The sequence below is a fragment of the Camelus dromedarius genome, chromosome 5 (assembly GCF_036321535.1).
Source record: "Camelus dromedarius isolate mCamDro1 chromosome 5, mCamDro1.pat, whole genome shotgun sequence".
Lineage (NCBI taxonomy): Eukaryota > Metazoa > Chordata > Mammalia > Artiodactyla > Camelidae > Camelus > Camelus dromedarius.
In genome coordinates this window covers 68,854,510-68,876,200 of record NC_087440.1, presented here as the reverse complement: position 1 = coordinate 68,876,200, position 21,691 = coordinate 68,854,510, and the positions used below count along the sequence as shown (strand labels likewise).

General features: G+C 35.3%; 1 protein-coding gene across 10 annotated transcripts in view; it reads left to right on the top strand.

Moving 5' to 3' along the window:
- NUMB (NUMB endocytic adaptor protein) overlaps positions 1–21,691 on the top strand; it is a 157,378-nt gene that overhangs the window by 29,914 nt on the left and 105,773 nt on the right. For all 10 annotated transcript variants that reach the window (XM_064486097.1, XM_031454007.2, XM_031454008.2 and 7 more), the window contains one exon: positions 14,477–14,607. Coding sequence is in view for 1 of the 10 variants with exons in the window: in XM_064486095.1 (XP_064342165.1) it covers positions 14,477–14,607 (131 nt within the window). In the remaining 9 variants the exon portion in view is untranslated. Of the gene's footprint in view, positions 1–14,476; positions 14,608–21,691 lie in introns of those variants that run through there.

Here is a 21,691-nt window from a genome sequence, read left to right as displayed (position 1 = left end):
TTTTCTTTTCTGGTAGTGTCTATCAGGGTGATGGCAGTATCATAGAATGAGTTTGGGAGTGTTCACTCCTCTTCAGTCTTTTGGAAGAGTTTGAGAAGGATTGGTATAAATTCTTTGTATGTTTGGTAGGAATCCCCAGTGAAGCCATCCAGTCCTGGACTTTTATTTTCAGGGAGTTTTTGTTTTGTTTTGTTTTGTTTTGTTTTTTTCAAATTACAGATTCTATTTCATGTGTAGTAATTGGTCTGCTCAAATTATCTATTTCTTCTTGATTTAGTTTTGGGACTGTATGTTTCTAGAAACTTGTCCATTTCTTCTAGGTTGTCCATTTGGTTGGCATGTAATTGTTCATAGCACTCTCTAATGGTTTTTTGAATATCTCTGGTATGGCTTTTTATTTCTCCTCTTTCATTTTTTTGTTTTGTTTTGTTTGTTTCGGTCCTCTTGCTTTTCTTCTTGGCGAGCCTGGCCAGATATTTGTCAATTTGTTTATTCTATCAAAAAAACAGCTCTTGGTTTTATTGTTTTTTTTTTTTTTAATTTTTAAAAATCTCTAATTTATTTCTTCTGTGATATTTATTATTTCTTTCCTTCTGCTGAGTGTAGGTTCTGTATGTTCATCTTTTTCTAATTCTTTTAGGTGGTAGGTTAGGTTGTTTGTTTGAGATTTTTGTTGTTGTCTTTTGAGAAGGGCCTGTATTGCTATGAACTTCCCTATTAGGACTGCTTTTGCTGCATCCCATAGATTTTGTGTGGTTGTGTAATTATCATTTGTCTCAAGGTATTTTTTAATTTCCTATTTGATTTCATTGTTGACCTGTTGGCTTTTTAGTGGCATGTTGTTTAGTCTCCATGCAGTCATTTTTTTTCTTTTCTCATTTCTCTTTCTGTGGTTGTTTTCTAGTTTCATGCCATTGTTGTCAGAAAAGATGCTTGAAATAATTTCTATCCTCTTCAATTTGTTGAGGCTTGTTCTATGTCCAAGTATGTGGTCTATTCTAGAGGATGTTCCATGTGCACTTGAAAAGTATGTATATTCTGTTTTTTTTGTGGGGGAGGGCGGGTAATGTCCTGAGAATATCAATTAAACCTAACTGTTCTGTTGTATCATTTAGCATCTCTCTTGCCTTGTTGACTTTCTGTCCAGAAGATCTATCCATTGATGTTAGTGGGGTGTTAAAGTCTCCTACTATTATTGTATTCCCATCAGTTTCTCCCTTTATGTCTGTTAGTATTTGTTTTATGTATTTAGGTTGACCCCATGTTGGTTGCATATATGTTAATGAGTGTAATATCCTCTTCTTGATCCTTTTATTATTATATAGTGCCCTTCTTTATCTTTCTTTATGGTCTTTGTTTTAAAGTGTATTTTATCTGATATGAATATTGTTACTGCTGCTTTCTTACCACTTCCATTTGTATGAAATACCTTATTTTGTCCTCTCACCTTCAGTCTATGTGTGTTCTTCCCCCTAAAGTGGGTGTCTTGTAGGCAGCATATTTATTGTAGACTCTTGTTTTATTATCCAGTCTGCCACTCTTTGTCATATGATTGGGGAATTTAGATCCATTGACATGTAAGGTAATTATCGATACATATGTGTTTGTTGCCATTTTAAACCTTATTTTCCAGTTGATTTTGTATTTTTCTTTATTCTTTTTCTTTTTGGGGTTTGATGATTTTCTTTTGTATTATGCTTGAGTTCTCTTATTTTTGGTTTTTGTGAATCTATTGTATGTTTTTGATTCGTTGTTACCCTGTTTTTCAAGTATGTTAACCCATTACTGTATCTACTTGCTTTAGACTGGTAGTCTAAAGACTCAAACACATTCAAAAAAAAAAAAAAAAAAAAGAGAGAGAGAGAGAACTACATTTTCTTGCTCCCCTTTCCCATTATTTTATGATTTTGATGTCCTCTTTTACATCTTCTTGTTTATTCTTTGGCTGTTCATTGTAGTTACCATATTTCCATTGTGACTTTCTCTTCTCTGTAGATTCTTGCTTTTCTGTTTAGAAAAGATCTTTCAATATTTTTTTTAAGATGGGTTTATTATTGCTGTATTCTTTTAGGTTTTGATTGGGAAATTCTTTCTCTCTGCTTGCAGTTTAAATGAGAATCTTGCTGGGTACAGTATCATAGGTTGCAGGTTTTTCCCCTTTCAGAACTTTGAATATATCTTGGCATTCCCTTTTGGCCTGCAACGTTTCTGTAGAGAAATCAGGTGATAGCCTTATGGGGGTTACCTTGTAACTAACTCTTTGTTTTTCTCTTACTTGGGTTTATCTTGTTTGGGACCCTCTGTGCATCCTGTACATGGATATCTGTTTCCTTTTTTAACTTTAGGAAGATTTCAGCGATAATTTCTTATACATTTTCCATCCACTTTTCTCTTTCTTCTTCTGAGATCCCTATTATGCATAGATTGGCATGCTTTATATTATCCCATAGGTTTCTAATATTGCTTTCATTTTTTTTTTCATTTGTCTTTCTGTCTGCTGTTCTGATTGGGGTTTTCCATTATTCTATCTTCCAGATCGCTTACTTATTCTTCTGCTTTATTTAGTTTGCTATTTATTGCCTTCAGCTTAGTTTTCATCTTGGCAAATGGGTTTTCTAATTTTAATTGGCTCCTCTGTATAGTTTCTATTCCTTGTTACAGTGATCTGCATTTCTATCAATAGCCTTTCTTAATTCCTTCAGTATTTTTGTTATCTCCTTTTTGAATTTGGAATCTGATAGATTGGAGAAGTCTGTTTCATTGTTCTTTCAGGGGATTTCTCTTGTTCTTTTAATTGAGAGTAGTTCCTCTGCTTTTTCATTTTACTTATATTTCTCTGACTCTATGAATTTAGGAGTAACAGTTATCTACTGTGGTCTTGAAGGGCTGTTTTTACGTTGGAATATCCCTGTGTAGCCTGTGTGAGAGCTACATATTTTTATTGTAAGGGCTGTTTTTAGTGTGGATGCCTGCCACGTCTTTCCTCGATGTGTACTTGTTATTATCCCTTCGATAGAGGGTGTGATTTGGTGTTGTGGTGACCAGATCCTGCACTGGATGTTGAGTGGGGCCTACTCTTTGCTCTGTGGTTGTCATAGCTGTGTTGGCGGCTAGGTCTGCTCCCTAATGTTGGAGTAGAAGTCCCCAGATCTGTTTCTGAGTTGTGTGAGGTAGGCAGAACTGGAGCACTTCTGCTGGGTGAGGAGCCACTGAGTATTCTGCAGGAGTTGTCCCCTGGAAAGTGCACTCTGTGGTATCACCTGTCATCCACTGCGTGGGCTCACAAAGTACACTGTTGTTGGTGCTGTCCTTGGCTCCTCCTCAGCCATGGGAATGCAGGCAATCTGTCTAGGTGTCCCTTATGCACTGTTCTCACAAAGACACCAGGGTAGATCTGCTGAAGTCAGGCACCAGGACTCGATGTAGTCACATGTAACCATGCACCTGGACCTGCCGTGGGAGCTACGGAGTCAGCCCAGACCCCAGCTCCACCACCACTCATACCCACAAAGCCTGCAGCTGCTAATGCTGGACCTGCCCCAGCTGCGCACCAATAATCTGCTTGGATGTCCCGCGTGTGCTGAGCTTCCAAAAACGTAAATCCACTAACGGTACCTGGGACACGGTTCAGATTTCAGCCCCACTTCTGAAATCTCATGGCCCCTGGGAATGGACTCAGCTTGCAGTCTGGCCTCCTCTTGGGGGCAGCCTGCTTGTGTGCTCCCAGAGCTTGTAGAGGCTCCTCAGTTGTGAGCATGTGGAGAAGGAGGTTGCTGTGGCGGAGTCCTGCTCCTACCTTTGTGCATGCATGTTAACAATAGTGCTTCTAGAGTGAAGCCATGCCCACTGGCATGGAAGGAAGAAGCTGCTGTGGTAAGGTCCCCCCACCTCCACTTTGCATGTGTTAACAGTGGATCTTTTTATGGTGGACCCAGTCTCCATTGCACATACTCCCAGTTGTGACCTTTACCATGCTCCAGCCCCTTCAGGCTGTCTCCCCACAGCCAACTCCAGTCCTCTCCCCAGGTCTGTCCTCTGAAGCCTGAGTTTCAGCACACAGCCCCCACACACACCAGTAGATGCACATCTTGGGCTGGGGAGTGCAGCGAGGTGGCACGGACTCCCTGTATTGGTCTCTCTGTTTTGCCTGCCGCTAACTGACTGTTGCACTCTCCTCCTAGCCTCTGAGGTTCCCATGTGTAGATATATTTTTGATGTATTTGTGGGAGGAGATGAGCTTCACATCCTTCTATTCTGCCATCTTGAACTCCTCCCTACTTGGTATTATTCTTGATGACTTGTGTAGGTGGTCCTGAATAGTAATACTAGGAACAGAAATAACCAATGTACTGTTTTTAATATATTTTTAAATCTTATTTTTTATGAACATAGGACTCAAAAATAATAAACACAGTATTCATTCCAGTCTAGAAGTTGTTTTATGGTTTGCACTATTTTTTTTTGTAGCAGAATAGATTAACATAAAATTTAGTGTTTTAACCATTTTTAAGTGTACAGTTCAGTGGCATTCAGTATGTTCACTTTGTTGTGCAACCATCACCACCAGCCATCTTCAGAACTTAATCTTTCCATACTGAAACTCTGTACCCAATAAACAGTTACTCCCCATTCTCCTCTTCCCTCAGCCCATGGCAACCTGCATTCTACTTTCTGTTTCTGTGAATTTGACTACTCTGAATATCTCATTTACATGGGATTATGCAATATTTGTCCTTTTGTGTCTGGCTTTATTTACTTAGTATGATTTCTTCAAGATTCATCCATGTTGTAGCATGTGTCAGAACATTGCTTTTTAAGATTGAACAGCATTCCAGTATATGTATATTTGGAATAATATTCCATTGTATGTATATTTGGTTAATTTGTCACCAGACATGTGGATTGCTTCCATCTTTTGACTGTTGTGACTAATTCTACTATGAACATTGGTGTACAAGTATCTTTTTGAGCCCTGCTTTCAATTCTTTTTGGGTATATACCCAGTGATGGAATTACTGGATCATATGGTAGTTCTATGTTTAGTTTTTCTTAGGAATGGATGTACATTTTACTGGGGTTATTTTTACATCTGTAATTTATTTTAGATGTATTTTTAATCAATAATTATAGGTCTGCAGTATCACTTTTAATGGCTATATAGGGTTTTAGTGATGGATATGTCATGGTTTATTTGTAGGCATTTCTATTGTTAACAGTTTTTGCTATTATGAACAATGTTATGATTCATTTATTCACCAAATATTTATTGAACACCTGCTATGTGCTAGGCATATGTAATGGCTCTTCTGTACATACATATTTGCACATGTCCATTCACTTAGGATAAATTTTTTTAGAAGTGGGATTATTGGATCAGAGGATAGGCATATTTTGAAATGTGATTATTTTCCTATAAGTTTTTATACTGACAAACTATTTTAAAATACAGTCTCAATAATAGTAAGTAGGAGTGCCAGATTCCCCAATCCTTATAAAACATTGGTTATTATTGATCTTTTTACTATTTGTCAATCTGAAATGATAGTAATTTGCATCTCTTTGGTCACAACTAATGAAGTTGACTATCTTGTGCTTATGATTTTATCTCTTCTTTTGTCAGCTGTGTATTCATATATTTCTGCTCCTGTCTTTTTCTCATTAATTTGTGAGGGCTCCTTATACACTAAGGATATTAAATCTTTGTTTTATATTGTAGCTATTTTACCAATTTGTTGTTTGTCTCTTAACTTTTCTTCATAATGTCTTTTGCAGTGTAGATGTTTTACATTTTTATAGTCAGTTTTATTAGTCTTTTATGATTTCTATTTTTGTCCCTTGTGGTGGTGGTCTTGCTCTATCCTCATCTAACCTTAATTTTTCCTTTCGTTTTTCTCTATTTCAGTGTGAGCTTGATAAAGGCTGAATGCACTTATTTCTTCTGGTTTAACCTTAATTATTTAACATACACACACACATATAATTGAGAGGTTTCTAGAAAATATTTTTAGAAATAGAAATCTGTGTGAACTGATGACATCTGTTTGGACTAAATCTGAGATTGTAAGTAGTTAGGGAAAATGAGGTGTAGAAGGCAGGTGAGGAGTCAAAACTTTATTTTAACCTTTTTTTGATGGACATCTTTTTTTTTTTAGTTGAAGCATAGTTGCTTTACAATGTTGTGTTAGTTTCAGGTGTACAGCAGAGTGATTCAGTTTTATATATATGTGTGTGTGTGTATACACATTCTTTTTCAGATTCTTTTCCATTATATATTATTATCAGATATTGAATATAGTTCCTTGTGCTATACAGTAGGTCCTTGTTGTTTATTTTTGATGAAATTCTTCATAAAGATTGATGGAAACTTTTCCAAACCAATACTTACTTGCCATAGAAAACAAAGTACCTATTGAACCTAATTTGCTCTTTATTGATCTTTAGAGTTCAGAATGTTATTTCCTTGTTAATTTAGATATGTAGGTTATAATTGACAGGAAAAATGATACAGTGACCTCATGAGGTATTCTATAGTTCACTCGCTCTAAAAATTAGTTGCATTGTGTGTCATGGTTAGAGTTTAAGTAGATGCTGCTTCTGTTGATATTCTGCTCTTTGCCTTTATAGCTGCCTTTGCCTTTTCTAGTCCCTAAATGTCATTCTTTGAGACCTTCGATTGATTACTCTTAATCTCTTTTCTCTTCTTTGCTCTGTCTTGTTGCTATGTCTGGTCTCTAATTTTTTTTGTCTTTTCCATACCTTTATTCTTTTTTTTTTTTTTTCTTTTGTTTTTCTCTGTTTCAGTGTGAGCTTGATAAGGGTTGAAAGCACTTGTTTCTTCTGGTTTTAAAGAAATTATTCATACCATGTAATCTTTAATTTTTATGTACAGATTCTTCCCAGCAGTGTGTACATTTTAGCCTTCCTTAAACTCTGAGTGTGCAACTCTTCTTGGACAGTTGAGTTTGCTAGCTCCCTGGATGATGGTGGAGGAAGTATATGTAGAGGAAATATAGTTATTTGACCTAGAATATAATAATAAGATAACATTAAAATGATACAATGATTTTATTAAAATGTTGTTGAGCCTTATGAACTTAATCATGAATCTACCTTGTGACCTTGATCAGATCCTTTAAAGTGGTATATTTTTCATTTTGTAAATTTAGATGATCTTATATTTTAGCTTCCCTTGCTTTAGATAGAATTTTACCTACATAGCAAACAGAAGAGCTTAAGATTTAAGACTTGTAGGACTTGAGGGATTATTTGGTATCTATTTTATTCCCTCTACAAATATTTGCCTGGCACTGTCTTTGTTTTGAGGATATAATGAAGATCCTGGCTTCATGGAGTTTACAGCCTTTTAAGAAAAGGAGGTTATGAAGAAACTGTGTAGTTTTATTTAAAGATTTCTGACTTCATTTTGGTGGGTCTCAGTATGCTCAAAAGAAAGAGGATTTGATCTTTTATATACCAGATGGGAAATTAAGAACTGTAAAGCAGGAAAAAGGGACCCTCAATGAGTGAAAAAGGACAGTGCTTCTCAGATTCTTCTGTGTGTATGAATCACCTGAGGATCTTGTTAAATTGCAGATTCTGAGTCAGTAGGTCAAGGTGGGGCTTGAGATGGTGCATTTCTAACAAACTTATGGGTGATGCCTCTGCTTCCAATCTCTGAACCACACGTTGAGTAGAATACATAATACGTTAATACATAGTTAAGAGAAAAGAAGAATAACCTGCTGCCATTTTGAGAGGAGTGGTTTGGTGCCATGCAGCACGGACATGGAATTCTGAGCAGCACATCAACTCGGAACTTGGTCTTGGTGAAATGAAATTTTAAGAGCTGTTAATATTCATCTATAAAGAGGGTATATTAAGGAGGTAGTCAACACCTATTTTTTGGATGGCATCCAGAATTGAGATTGGATGGTGGGTAGGGTCTAAAACCTTTGAGAAGACACTAGGAGATAAAAGAGATGAGGATCTTCAGGTATGATAAAAGTAAATATCTAGTCAGATAAACAAAATTTGAAAGAGTTAAGCAATGACTAGGAGGACTTACTTTGTAATTGGGCTTTATACTTATTCTAACTGGCATGGTGATTCTAGTGGAAAAAAATGTAAAAATAAGTACTGGTTTTTTAAATAGTGTAATGTTTTTCCCATAGGCATATTCCCTGAGGAGAGTATGTCAGATTTCTTTGTTTTACAGGCTGGAATAAAGCTTAAATGTTAAGTTGTCCTTCCCTGATCTTGTTCTTCTAGTGACAGCTACTTGGAGCATAAACAACCTGGGAATTCATTTAACTTCATAGAATTAGCAGAAGACTCTTAATCTTGGAGGTGGTATAAAATGTCCAGTGGGTATTGAACATTTATCCATAGGGAAAAAATTTGAGGGGCCAAATCTTTGAACCAGCAGTCTTTTTATTCAATTCTGGGAATTTACAATGCTGGTGTTTCTAGTTGTGTTTTTAGAAATTTAGATTTTTTTTCCTTTCTGGTACACTTTTAGAAGTAATATATACTCATATATCCTCTTTAATATGGTACCTAGTTTGTTCCACTCTGAAGATATTGGGGAATTACTATTAATACTCATAATTTATTATGGCTGCTTAGTGTCATTGGAATATTGATTTCCTTCAAAATGGTTACAGTCTAGTAAGGAGATTTAGTTATTGTGCTGTTGTGGAGGCAGAAAGATGTGAAAAGTAATCATGGACAAAATCTAAATGTTCCTTTAATTATATTGGTTCATTATGATCAAATACATATCATGTGTTTTCACTAGTAACATACTCAGTGAGATTTCTGGCATTTTTTAAAAGCATTTAGGACACTTACCATTATTTTGGTATTTAGTTCTCTTTTAACACAACTGTTAAAACTGGAAGTAAAACATCAAAAGCATTATAGTCTGTTCTAGAATCAGACCAAGGAAGAAATGAAGTGAAACACACTGTAGGCTAAAAATATATTTTGCAAATTACATGTGATTGTTTTGTTAGAGCATCTATTGGAAATGAAATTTAGCTGTTCTTAGTCTGTGGGTTTTTAAAAATGTAATTATCTGAAAGTAGATGTCCATACAAAATAAGTTTCTAATGTCTTCTAGTTTTTAACTTACTTTTTCTTTAGGACTATATAAGCCTATTCTATATATATTCTGAAAACTCAAGATAGCCTGGAAATGTAATTGAAATATAAAATAAATGAAAAAGTAATATAAATGTAAAATGTAAAGTAAATAAGAAAGAAATTACAGATAAGCCTAACGTTGAAACAATTAAATTTTAAAAAGTAAAATTAGGGTGTGACTTGTTAATATTACACTACCACATTGGTGCGTGGGACCTTTGAGAGCAGGGATTATATCGTATATTTTTGCTTAGCACACATATTAAAGGACTCTTTGTTTAGTTTTTTTTTTTTTTTAAAGAATTATTACGAGCAAATGTTCTAGTTCTGGAGGAATCTTTCTTTTTTAAAAAAAGTTATTAAAGAAAAATGAAAAAGAGGGCTCTGGTTTCATGTAGTTTGATCTTTTTCTTTTTATGTTGATAAATGATTTTTTATTTATTTTTATTTTTATTTTGTAATTTACTAGACTATTCTTTTAGAGCAGTTTCAGGTTCACAACAGAATTGAGCAGAAAATAACAGTTTCCACATAGCCCTCCCCACCCATACATATATACTTCCCTACCCTCAACATCCCTCATCAGTGTGGCATATTTGGTACAATTGATGAACCAACATGGGCACATTATTGTCAGCCAAAAGCCCATAGTTTACTTTAGGGTTTACTCTTAATGTTGTACATTCTATGGGTTTTGACAAATGCATAATGACATGTAACCACCACTATAGTATCATACAGAATAATTTCACTGCCCTAAAAATCCCTTGTGCTCCATCTATTCATTCCTCCCTCCCTCCCTAACCCCAAACCCCTGGAAACCACGATCTTTTTATTGTTTCTGTAGCTGTGCCTTTTCCAGAGTGTCATTTGGTTGGAATCATACAGTTAGTAGCCTTTTCTGACTGACTTCTTTCATTTAGTAATATGTCTTTTAAGTTTCATCTATGTCTTTCATGGCTTGATAGATCTTTTTTTTTATTTTACTGCACATACATTTTTAAATTTACATATATGTGCTGTTCATTGTTTCTAAGAACGTTTAGAGCTTTAGCTTTTTAAACTTACATAGTTGTCAAAGGAATAAAGCCAACCACAAATTAAGAATTAACTCAGAAAGATACATACACCCTGCTATTAACAGCAACATTATTTATAATTGCCAAGATATGGAAGCATCCTAAGTGCACATCAATAGTTGAGTAAGTAATGGAGATACAGCATATATGTGTGTGTGTGTGTGTGTGTGTGTGTATGTATTTGTAATGGAGTGCAACTCACTCATAAAAAAGAAGGGTATTTTGCCATTTGTGGCCCTTCATTCACTTTTTTCTTTACATTTTTTTTACTGAGTTATAGTCAGTTTACAGTGTGTCAATTTCCAGTGTAGAGCACAATTTTTCAGTTATACATGAACGTACATATATTCATTGTCACATTCTCATTCATTTTTTTTTCCACTTTAAAAACCAGAATTTTATAACTGGCAAAGACATTTCCATTACATCAAAAACAGCAAAATACCTAGAAATAAACTTAACCAAAGAGGTTACCTATACTCTGAAAACCAAAATGACACAAAGAAATGGAAAGATTTCTTGTGCTCTTGGATTGGAAGAATCGACACTATCAAAATGGCCACACTGCCCAAAGCAATCCACAGATCCAACGCAACCCCCATTAAATACTCGCAACATTCCTCACAGAACTAGAACAAACAATTCCGAAATTTATAAGGAACCACAAAAGACCCCAAATAGCCAAAGCAATCTTTTGTAGGTTTCTTTTTTTTCTCTCTCTCTTCTTTTTGTTCTCTTTTCTAATGGTTTGATGATTAGAGAAGGTCCTTTACATTTGTTGTAAACCTGGTTTGATGGTGCTGAAATCTTTTAGCTTTTGTTTATCTGTGAAGCTTTTGATTTCTCCATCAAGTCTGAATGAGAGCCTTGATGGATAGAGTATTCTTGGTTGTAAGTTTCCCCCTTGTATCACTTTAAATATATCATGCCACTCCGTTCTGGCGTGTAGAGTTTCTGCTGAAAAATCAGCTGATAACCTTATGGGAGTTCCCTTGTTTGTTGTTGGTTGCTTTTCTCTTGCTAATTTTAATATTTTCTCCTTATCCTTAATTGTTATCAATTTGATAGCTATGTGCCTTGGTGTGTTCCTCTTTGGGTTGATCCTGTGTGGTACTCTGTGCTTCCAGGACCTGGGTGACTGTTTCCTTTCCCAAGTTGGGGAAGTTTTCGGTTATTATCTCTCCCAAAATTTTCTCAGGTCCTTTCTCTCTCTCTTCTCTTTCTGGGACCACTATAATGTGAATATTAGAGCTCTTCATGTTGCCCCAGAGTTCTCTTAAACTATCCTCATTCCTTTTTATTCTTTTTTCTTTTCTCTGTTCTGAAGTACTGATTTCCGCTGATCTGTCTTCTAGCTCATTAATCCGTCCTTCTGCCCCATTTAGTCTATTCTGGGTTCCTTCTAGTGTATTGTTTATTTCAGTGATTTTATTCTTCAACTCTGTTTGGGTATTCTTTATATTTTCCAACTCTTTGCTAGAAACTTCACTCTGTGCATCTATACTCCTCTTGAGTTCTCTGAACATCTTGGCCATCATTACTTTAAACTCTTTCTCAGATAAATTACCTATCTCCTCATCACTTATTTCTTCTTACGGGATTTTGTGGCTTGGCCTGGGAGATACTCCTTTGCCGCCTCATATTGTCTATCTTTCTATGTGTTTGTGGATTCCTTCTACAGGCTTTGAGATCATTGTTTTCTTATGTCTAGTATCTGCCCCTGGTGGGTGAGGCTGGACTAGAGGCTTATGCAGGTTTCTTGGCAGGAGGAGCTGGTGCCTACTCACTGCTGGGTAAAGCTTGGTCCTGCACCTCTGGTGGGTAGGGCTGTGTCTAGAGGCCTTTGTGGCTCAGGGAGTCTGCTGATGTTCCCACCCTGTATGTTGTTCGGCCTGAGGCTTCCCTACAGGCTGTTGGGTGGGGCTAGGTCTTGATGCTAATGATCCAATCAAGATGTCAGCCTCCAGGAAAGCTTATGTAGATTAACACTCCCAGAATGTCCGCCACCAGCTTTTATGTCCCCTGAGTGAGCAGCAGCCATCCCCTACATCCCCAGGAGACCATCCAAATCCAGCAGGCCGGTCTGGCCCAGGTTCCTATGAAATCACTGCCTCTGTCCTTAGACCTGGTGCATGTGAGTTTCTGTGTAGGCTTCTCAAGCAAAAACGTCTCCATGTCCCCCAGTCCCATGAGGCTCCCAGAGCCACTCCCCCCTGTCCTTCAAAACCAGATGTCCTGGGGTCTCCTTCTCTTCCCAATGCCAGGACCCGAGCTTGAGAGACTGACGTGGGGCTTAGAGCTCTCACTCCTGTGGGAGGGCCTCTGTGACTTAACAAATCTTCAGCTTGTGGGTCGCCCAACCCTGGGGTATGGGGCCCAATTATATTGCGAGCACTCCCCTCCTGCCGTCCTGCTGTGGTTCCTTCTTTGTGTTTCCAGTTGCAGAAGATCTTTTTTGCTAGGTTCCAGTCTTTTTTCGGTGGTTAGCATTCAATTGTGGTTTCACTGTAGTCTCAAGGAGAGGCAAGCTCGTGGTCCTACCACTCTGGCATCTTGACCGGAACCCTCTGATATATTTTTTTTAATCTAAGCCCTATTGCTTAGTAGTTTTGTGATATTGAAAGTAACTTAACTGCTCTGTGCATCAATTTTTCTAGTTATAAAATGATAGTATTAACAGTCCATTTCATAAGAGTTGTTAGGATTAAGTGAGAAAATTAAAGTGGAAAATACTTACAAGAGTTTTTGGCAAATAGTAAGTGCTCAATAAATGTTAGCTGTTGGTAGTCTTTTTATTCAGGAACACTACTATTGCATTGTCTCTGGTGAATTTATTTTGCTTTTTAAAACAGGCATGCATATCCAGATTCCAATATGACAGGTTTGGACACTTAAAATGTACACTTAAAATTAGTTTTGAGTGAAAATCTTAAGAATTTTTACTTTCAGCTACTATCACTTTAATTCGTATAAAAGAAAAAAGCCATTCATTGTCTTTTTTTTCTAACAAGCTATTTATTGATACTTATCATTTATAAGACATTGTACTAGGTGCTAGAAATATAAAATGGAGCAGCCTTGGTTGTGTCCTTCAGTTGTTTAGAGGTCAGTAGAGAAAGGTACCACTGAGTGTAAATTAGTGTTGTAAATAACCCCTTTTGTGCCAGATCATTAATAGATGATACATTTTAATTTTACCTTCTGGAAGGTGTATAAGCCGAACTTTTGAATGGATTGGCCCTTTATTTTTAGCATCTTATCTATTTACGATTCAGGGGTATCTGTAATCATTACTGTTTTGCATTACAGAAATTGAGGTTCAAAGAGTTAATTTTTCGTACACTATAAAACTTGCTCCAAAATCCTACTTAAGTTAAAAACTCAATTCATTCTACCTCCTCTATGTCGTAGGTGCAAAACCTCTATTGGAAGACTTAAACCATTGTATTTTATTTGAGGTTTATGTGTCTGTTTCCCTGTTAGTTTGGGACTTTTTTTTAGAGTAGAGTCTAGTCTTAAATATTCGTGGGGCCCCTCAAAAACTAGTAGAGGACTTGTTATGTATTAGGTACCTAATAAAAGTTGAGAAGTGAAAAATATGTAAAATGTTGGAAGTAAAAGGAATTTTAGACAGTAGAATTTCTAAAAAGAAAATTGAGATTGTTTACGTAGGGCTACAGTTTTTGATTTTGACTCTTTAGGTATTTAAAACACAACTACTAGTATCATATCATCTCATAAAAGAAGTCATTGTAACATCCAAAGAAGTGGGAAGGACAATTTATTGTAAGTATAGGTAGTAACTTTACACCGATTTTTTGGTGGTGGCTGGCATCTGTTCAAGAATTAGATTTCAGGAACTATTATCTAATACAGTCCTCTCCTTTTAGAAATAATGTATCTGAACCAGGGAAGTATCAGAGTTCTTACAGCAAGGCAGAATGATCACTGAGTTTAGAGCCTAGGTCTCCTGACTCTCAGCCCCAAATTTTGATCCTGCCACCTCAGTCTTTATCCCATGATGAGATCAAGGCACAGAGAATTTGTACCTTCCCTAAGATCATATAGCTATTAAGAAGTAGGGCTTGGACTTGAATCCATATTACCTGACTCCATTTTTAGTGAAACCTGTACATTCACTTCCATGTAATCTTACCCTACTCTATCAGCTCGCATTCAGTTGTAGAGATAGAAGTTAAAATGATTAAAAAGAGATGTCTATATTTAGCATTTTCTTTCCTTGAAAATTTCAGATTTGGGGCTTAAGCAACTTCTTCCAGGGAAGAGGCCCAGTGCAGCTGCTGTTGAACCCAAGATCTTGATTCACATCCATAGATTGGAATATTGCTGGACCAGCCATCCTCAGACTCCTCACTTAGGACAGGTAAGTGAAGGAGATAGTGAGGATAAGAAAAGTAGGATGAATGCTAACTTTCTTCCTTCCTGTTTCTTGTTAGATGCAAACAGTTGACAGCCTTTAAAAATTTAACCCTTTATTCTGGTAAAAACAAAGCATGTGAAATCTTAGGTGATTGGGCAAAATATTTTCTTGATTGTAAAAGATATGTCAAAATGTTAACAGTGGTGAAACTTAAGGTCATTAATTTTTTTTTCTCTTTCTCTCTTTGTATATTTTCCAAATTGTGTTTCTAAGCTTATGTTAGTGTTGTATAAGAAATTACCCAGACTTAGTGGTTTGAAACATAATCAGTCATTTAGTTTGCTCATGTATCTGCAATTTGGGCAAGGCTCTCTTGGTGGGGACAGCTTGTCTCTGTTAACATGTGGTGAGAGGTGGGGTTGCTGGAGGGGTGAGGGTGGCTCAATGGCTGGGAGCTAGTATCATCTGAAGGCTTGCTCACTCATGTGTCTGGTGGTTAATGATGGCTGTTGGCAGGGACCTTGGCCAGGACTTTAGGCCAGAACCTCTACACATGACCTCTCTTTTTGGTTGCATGGCTTCCTCACAACACGTGGCTGGGTTACAAGGGAGAGCATCCTAAGAGAGCAAGGTGAAATTGCACTACATGTTAGACTTTCGGAAGTCACATAGTGTTACTCTGCTCTCTTCTGTTGCTTGAGGTAGTGATAAATAGATACACTGAGGTTCAGAGGAGGGTGGACATAGGCCTCACCACTTGAGAGGACGAGTATCAACATCAGATTATAAGATGCACACGGGATAGAATCTGCCATTGTAGCTATTTTTGGACTGTGTAATCTGCCACAATTTATATTACGTATAAGACAAAGAATATAATCATGGATGTAATAAATGAAAAAGAAGAATATTTTCAGGAAATTATGGTGTACGAGTAAGAATTTTTTTGTGCTCTTCTTGTCTACTACAGTCTGATATTGAAAATAAGATGTCTAAACAGAAATAAAATAAATTTTGAATTTTCTTTTGTATCAACAAAGCAGCATACTGCTATAATCAAAAGAGACAAAATTTATAAACAAGATGCAGAATAAGATTTGTAGTTTGGATTTTTTGTTTTTGAGAAAATGCTAGTTACTTTTGTTGAAAGTCTACTGGGTTTTTCCATTTTTTTTTTTGTTTATTTTAATAATTAAGAATTATTTGGGAAACTTTCCAACATAGTAGATTTGAGAAACTGGTGCCAGTATTATTATCATATGTGTCAAGTTTGTTTTGTCCGCTGATTCTTTTAAGGAAAACTATATAATCTTTTTCAGGATTGTACAATTTTACCTGCTTAATTTCTGGTAAATATTTAAAGTTTTTTTCAGTGGGACAAGGAAACTTGCCAAGTTATAGAATAGTTAGTTGTCTTATTGATCACACTTACTCATTAATTATATAAATTGTTGCATTTATATAATTATATAAATTATGTATGTCTGTGGCAGGTTTGAATATAGCAGATATTTAATTTCTGGATATAACAGGATAATCCTCTAAGCATTACGTGGGGGTGTTGGTTCATTCACTATAGCTGGGAAATAAGTTCTAGGGAGCAAGCATCTTGTTAATCTCTTAGACCCAGAAAGTTTTCTTGCTGTCTAGATGCTTTCCCATTCCTAGGTGATATATGTCATAATGAGCCTAATTCAGCTGAGTTGGTTCACTACTATTTCCCCACTACTCACAGGTAGATAGATATTCTACAATGGAAAATGAACCAGCTATTGTGACAGTAGAGGTAATTTCAGAAGTTTGCTCTCAACTGTGAATAATCAAAATTGACTGAATTTGTGAAACAATATATTTTAGTCCAAAAGATACAATAATTGAAAAGTTTTTTTTTTTTTTTTTTTTGCTTTTAAAAACAGGATGAGATGTTTTCCAGTAGAAATAGATTGGGTTCAATATCTTTTAATAACTTTTAATGGAAAAAAATATGAAAATGAATATAGGTATGTATATGCATGACTGGGATATTGTGCTGTACACTAGAGATAGACACATTGTAATTGACTTCAATTAAAAAAATTAGTAGATTGAGAATAATGATTGTAGGTAGCATGAAATATTATATCTTAAATTACAAGAACAAAATACATGCATGTGTTCAGGTACAAACATATATAAAATCTTCTAAGCAGTTAACTTGCCACGTATTTTGTTTTAAGCATTTTTTTAGCCCACTTTTGCCTTTAAGTAGTCTGAGTAGGTGAATTGCTGGTAACGTCTTTTCCAGGTTTATTGAATGCCTTGTCTTGCATCCTTTCCACAAGGCCTAAGAGGATTTAAAAAAAAGTGAGATACTGCTTTCTGACTGGAGCTAAAACAAACAAAAATAAAAACTCCTAAAACACCCTATAGAAATTGCAAATATGGTAGTGTTTAGTCTGTGTCACTTTATTCAATCCATGAAGGAGGTGAATGATGAGGTTCTCTTGTAAATATGTATGACTATGTAAATAGTCTTTTAAAATGCAAAAATAATTTTGAATAATTATGGAAGGCAGAAATATTCCTTTGGGGTTGGTGGTTCTCTTACTTTCCATTATTTTCCATTGAAATTCTTTTTTCTAAAATTATAATGATTTTCAGTTGAAAATGGCATTCCATTCATGCTTATACATGTTTTTGGGAAAGCAGAAGTTGTGTGACCTTCCTGTGACCCTCCCTCCCCCAATTATTAAAAGGTATTGTACTTTTTATGTATGAAATGTTTAACAAAAGTTTTTAAAATTTGTGGTAAGGAAGTGATTGGCAGAGCATAAAATTGACCATATTAACCATTTGTGTATAGTTCAGTAGTATTAAGTACATTCACATTGTTGTGTAACCAATCTCCCAAACTCTAAGTCTTGTAAAACGGAAACTCTTTACCCATTGAACAACTCCCTATTCTCCACTTTGTCTAGCTCCTGGCAACCAGCATTCTACTTTCTGTATATGAATTTGACCATTCTAGGTACCTCATATAAGTGGAATCATATACTGTCTTTGTGACTGGCCTATTTGACTTAGCATCATGTCCTCTAGGATCATCCTTGTAGCATGTGTCAGAATTTCCTTCATTTTTAAGGCTGAATAATATTACATTGTCCTGTTTGTACCACATTTTGTGTATCCATTCATCCTTTAATGGACACTCGGGTTGCTTCCACCTTTTGGCTATTGTGAATAATGCTGCTGTGAACATTGGTGTACAAATATCTCTTTGAGCCTCTGCTTTTGATTCTTTTGGGTATATGGGAAGTGGAATTATGGTAATTTTGTTTAAATTTTGAGGAACTGCCATACTGTTTCTATAGTGGCTGCACCATTTTACATTCTCAGCAACAGTGCACAAGAGTTCCAGTTTCTTCACATCTTCACCAGCACTTGGTATTTTGTTTGTTTTTCAATAATAACCTTTCTAATGGGTGTGAGAGGTATCTTATTGTGGTTTTGATTTATATTTCTCTAGAGATTAGTGATGTTGAGCCATTTGAGCACTTTTTCATGTGATTGTTGGCCATTGTACAAATATAAATATTGTTGGCCGTTGTACAAATATAAGTATAGTTTCTTTGGAGAATGTCTGTTCAAGACCTTAGCCTATTTTCTAATCAAGTTCTTTGTTTTTTTGTTGTTATATTATAGGAGCCCTGGGTACTAACTCAGTATCAGATATAAGATTGGGAAACATTTTCTCATCTTCTATAAGTTGCCATTTCACTCTGTTGATTGTTTCCTTTAATGAGTAGAAGTTTTTAGTTTTGATGTAGTCTAATTTATCTATTTTTACTTTTGATGCCTTTGTTTTTCATATCATATACAAGGAATTATTCCCAAATCAAATGTCATGAAGCTTTACCTAGTGTTTTCTTCTAAGAGTTTTATAGTTTTAAGCCTTTCATTTAAGTTTTTGATCTGTTTCCAGTTGTATATGGTGTAAGGTTGAGTTGATTTTTATTTTTTTTAATGTAGTGTGAGGTAAGGGCTCAGCATCATTCTTTGCATGTGAATATCCAGTTGACCCAGTACCATTTATTGAAGAGACTGTGCTTTCCCTCATTGAATAGTCTTGGCATCCTTGTTGAAAATCAACTGACCATAGGTATATGGGTTTATTTCTGGACTCTCAATTCTATTCCATTAGTCTATCTGTCTTTCCTTATGTACTAGCACACTATTTTGATTATGGTAGCTTTGTAGTTAAGTTTTGAAATGAGGAAGTGTGAGTCTTCTAACTTTGTTATTCTTTTTCAAGATAGCTTGGCTGTTTGGGGCCTCTTGAGATACTGTATGAATTTTGAGATTGGCTTTTCTTTTTCTGCAGAAAAAGACTATTGGAATTTTGGTAGGGATTGCATTGAATTTGCTTTGGGTAGTATTGCTTTGGGTAGGCTTGCTTTGGGTAGTATTGCCATTTTAACAATATTAAGTTTTCAATCCATGAACATGAAATGTCTTACAATTATTTAGGTCTTTAATGTCTTTCAGTAATGCTTTGCAGTTTTCAGTGTGGAAGTCTTGGTTAAATTTATTGCTAGGAATTTTATTCTTATGGGTGCTGTTGCAAGTGGCATTGTTTTCTTAGTTGCCTTTTTGGATATTTTATTGCTAGTACAGTTGACCCTTGAAAAACATGGGTTCGAACTGTGAGGATCTATTTATACATGGATTTTTTTTTTCAATAAACATGTATTATAATATGAGATCTAAGGTTGGTTGAATCTGTGGATGCAGAACCTTGAGCAGGGAAGAACCTTGAATGTGGAGGGCAGACTAAAGCTTTACATGGATTTTCAACTGCATGGAGGATCAGTACCCCTAACCTCCATGTTGTTCGGGGGTCAACTGTATACAGAAACACAACTTACTTTGTATATTGACCTTGTACCCTGAAAACTTTAATGATTTTGTTTATTAGCTCTTGTATTTTTGTGTGTGTTTCTCTGGGTGTGTATTCTTTGGGATTTTCTATATATGGGATCATGACATTTGAGAATATAGATAGTTTTACCTCTTCCTTTCCAATTTGGATTCCTTCTATTTCTTTTTCTTGCTTAATTCTCTAACTAGAATGTCTAGTATAGTATTGAATAGGACATTCTTTTTTAATGCTTAACGGTTCACAGTGTTTAATAGAGCTAGGCTGTTTTCTTCATTTTGCCAAGGAGGTCTTGCCTTTTGACACATATGATGATGTTTCACCATATTATGTGTAATATATGTAGAATACCAACCTTTCTTTTTTATCAGTTCAGAAATTTAAAAAAAAATCAGTAAATTAGAAATTCTGCATATTACAATAACTTAATCATTCATGACAGGGCCATTTTTGTAAGATAGCAGTAGAGATATAAATTTGTATTGATTTTAACCTAATTATAATATTTTTTTAAATGTTAGCTTCTGAGTTTGGAATTTGTATTAATTACAAGTTACTTTTAAAAATTGAGCAGTCTGTGTCAGAGGACTGACAGTAAAAACTTCGTGATATGGGTCTCTGTTTATAAGGGCACAGATTTTATGTTAATCAGTAAACATTAACATTAGATAGTGACCTAAGGATAATAGAAATGAACAGGTGAGGAAAATTATTGAGGTCTAATTGGAAGGAAGTCCATTAATGAATGGAGATATTTTGCTGGATGTTTCTCTTTTCTCTTCTGGTTATGGAGGAGAAAACTTATCCATTAACTCTGAATCTCATATAACGATAAACTTAAATTTACAAGAGAGGCCTAAAAGCCTTTTCTGACTATAGCAGAAGGAAGTCAGAGGAATCCCTTCCATTGGGATATTTTAATCTTTAGAAAAGGGAGGCTTGAGAATTTTGACATCTTTAAATCTCTTGAGAATCTTAAAACTGGATAAACATCAGGAAAGTCCAGTTCTGGCAGTGGTTAAAGGTAAATTAGAAGACTCAGTGCTTAATAAAACCAGGTTAGAATGAGCAGTGAGGGATGAGTTAAGGAATAAGAGTATTTTGATATTGGTATTTCTTTAAATTGTATTTCATCCTTTTGAAGATGTTAATACTAGTTAATATTTATTGAAAGTTTGTTTCACAGAAAAACATGATCAAATGAAAAATGTGTTATTTTCTGAGTACATTAACCATATAAGAAAAACCTGGTTATTCGTATCATAAAACTGCACCATTTTCCAACAAGTTGCAGTTTGCCTGATATGTGACACATTGATTAAGAAAAAAATAAAGGAGAATAGAGGCTTGAACACCTTGCAAAGTTGTCTATAGAGTGATGACGAGGCCGTAAGAAAGAATTTCCCAGAGTATAGGGTACTGTATTGAAATTAACTCTTATGTCAGAGCAAAACTGAGGTGGTATTGATCGAGTTTGGTCTTTGGAATTTTAAAATTAATAAGAATATTGTTGTTATATTTTATTAGTATAATATGTACCTGCTAAACATGGAATCTCAGAATGATTTTTGTGGTGGATAATTTAATAATCTTACTTCAAGAAGTCCTTTTCTTAGCATTCTTACTGTCACAGTCTTACATTTAGGTCTCCATACTGTCTTTCAACTGTCAAATAGGCTCCCTTACCAGCCTTTTTACTTCCAGCTTTGTTTTCTAGACTATTAGGAACTTACTTTGCATAGATATGTGCATTAAGCTTTTCACGTTATTTTTTGTTTTTAGGCAAATTATTGACAAATACAGGCATAATCTCATTTAATTGTACTTCACAGATGCTATTTTTTGTTGTTGCAAATCGAAGGTTTGTGGCAACTGTGCATGGAGCAACAGTATTGGCCCTATTTTTCCAACAGCATTCGCTCACTTTATGTCTCTGTGTCATATTTTGGTAGTTCTCACAATATTTTAAACATTTTTATTTTTATTATATTTGTTACGGTATTTTGTGATCAGTGATCTTTGGTGTTACTGTTGCAAAAAGATTATGACTCACTGAAGGCTCAGATGATAGCATTTTTTAGCAGTATAGTATTTTTAAATTAAATTACATTTACAATTAAATATATTGTTTTCATAGACATAATGCTATTATTTTACACTTTAAATATTTAC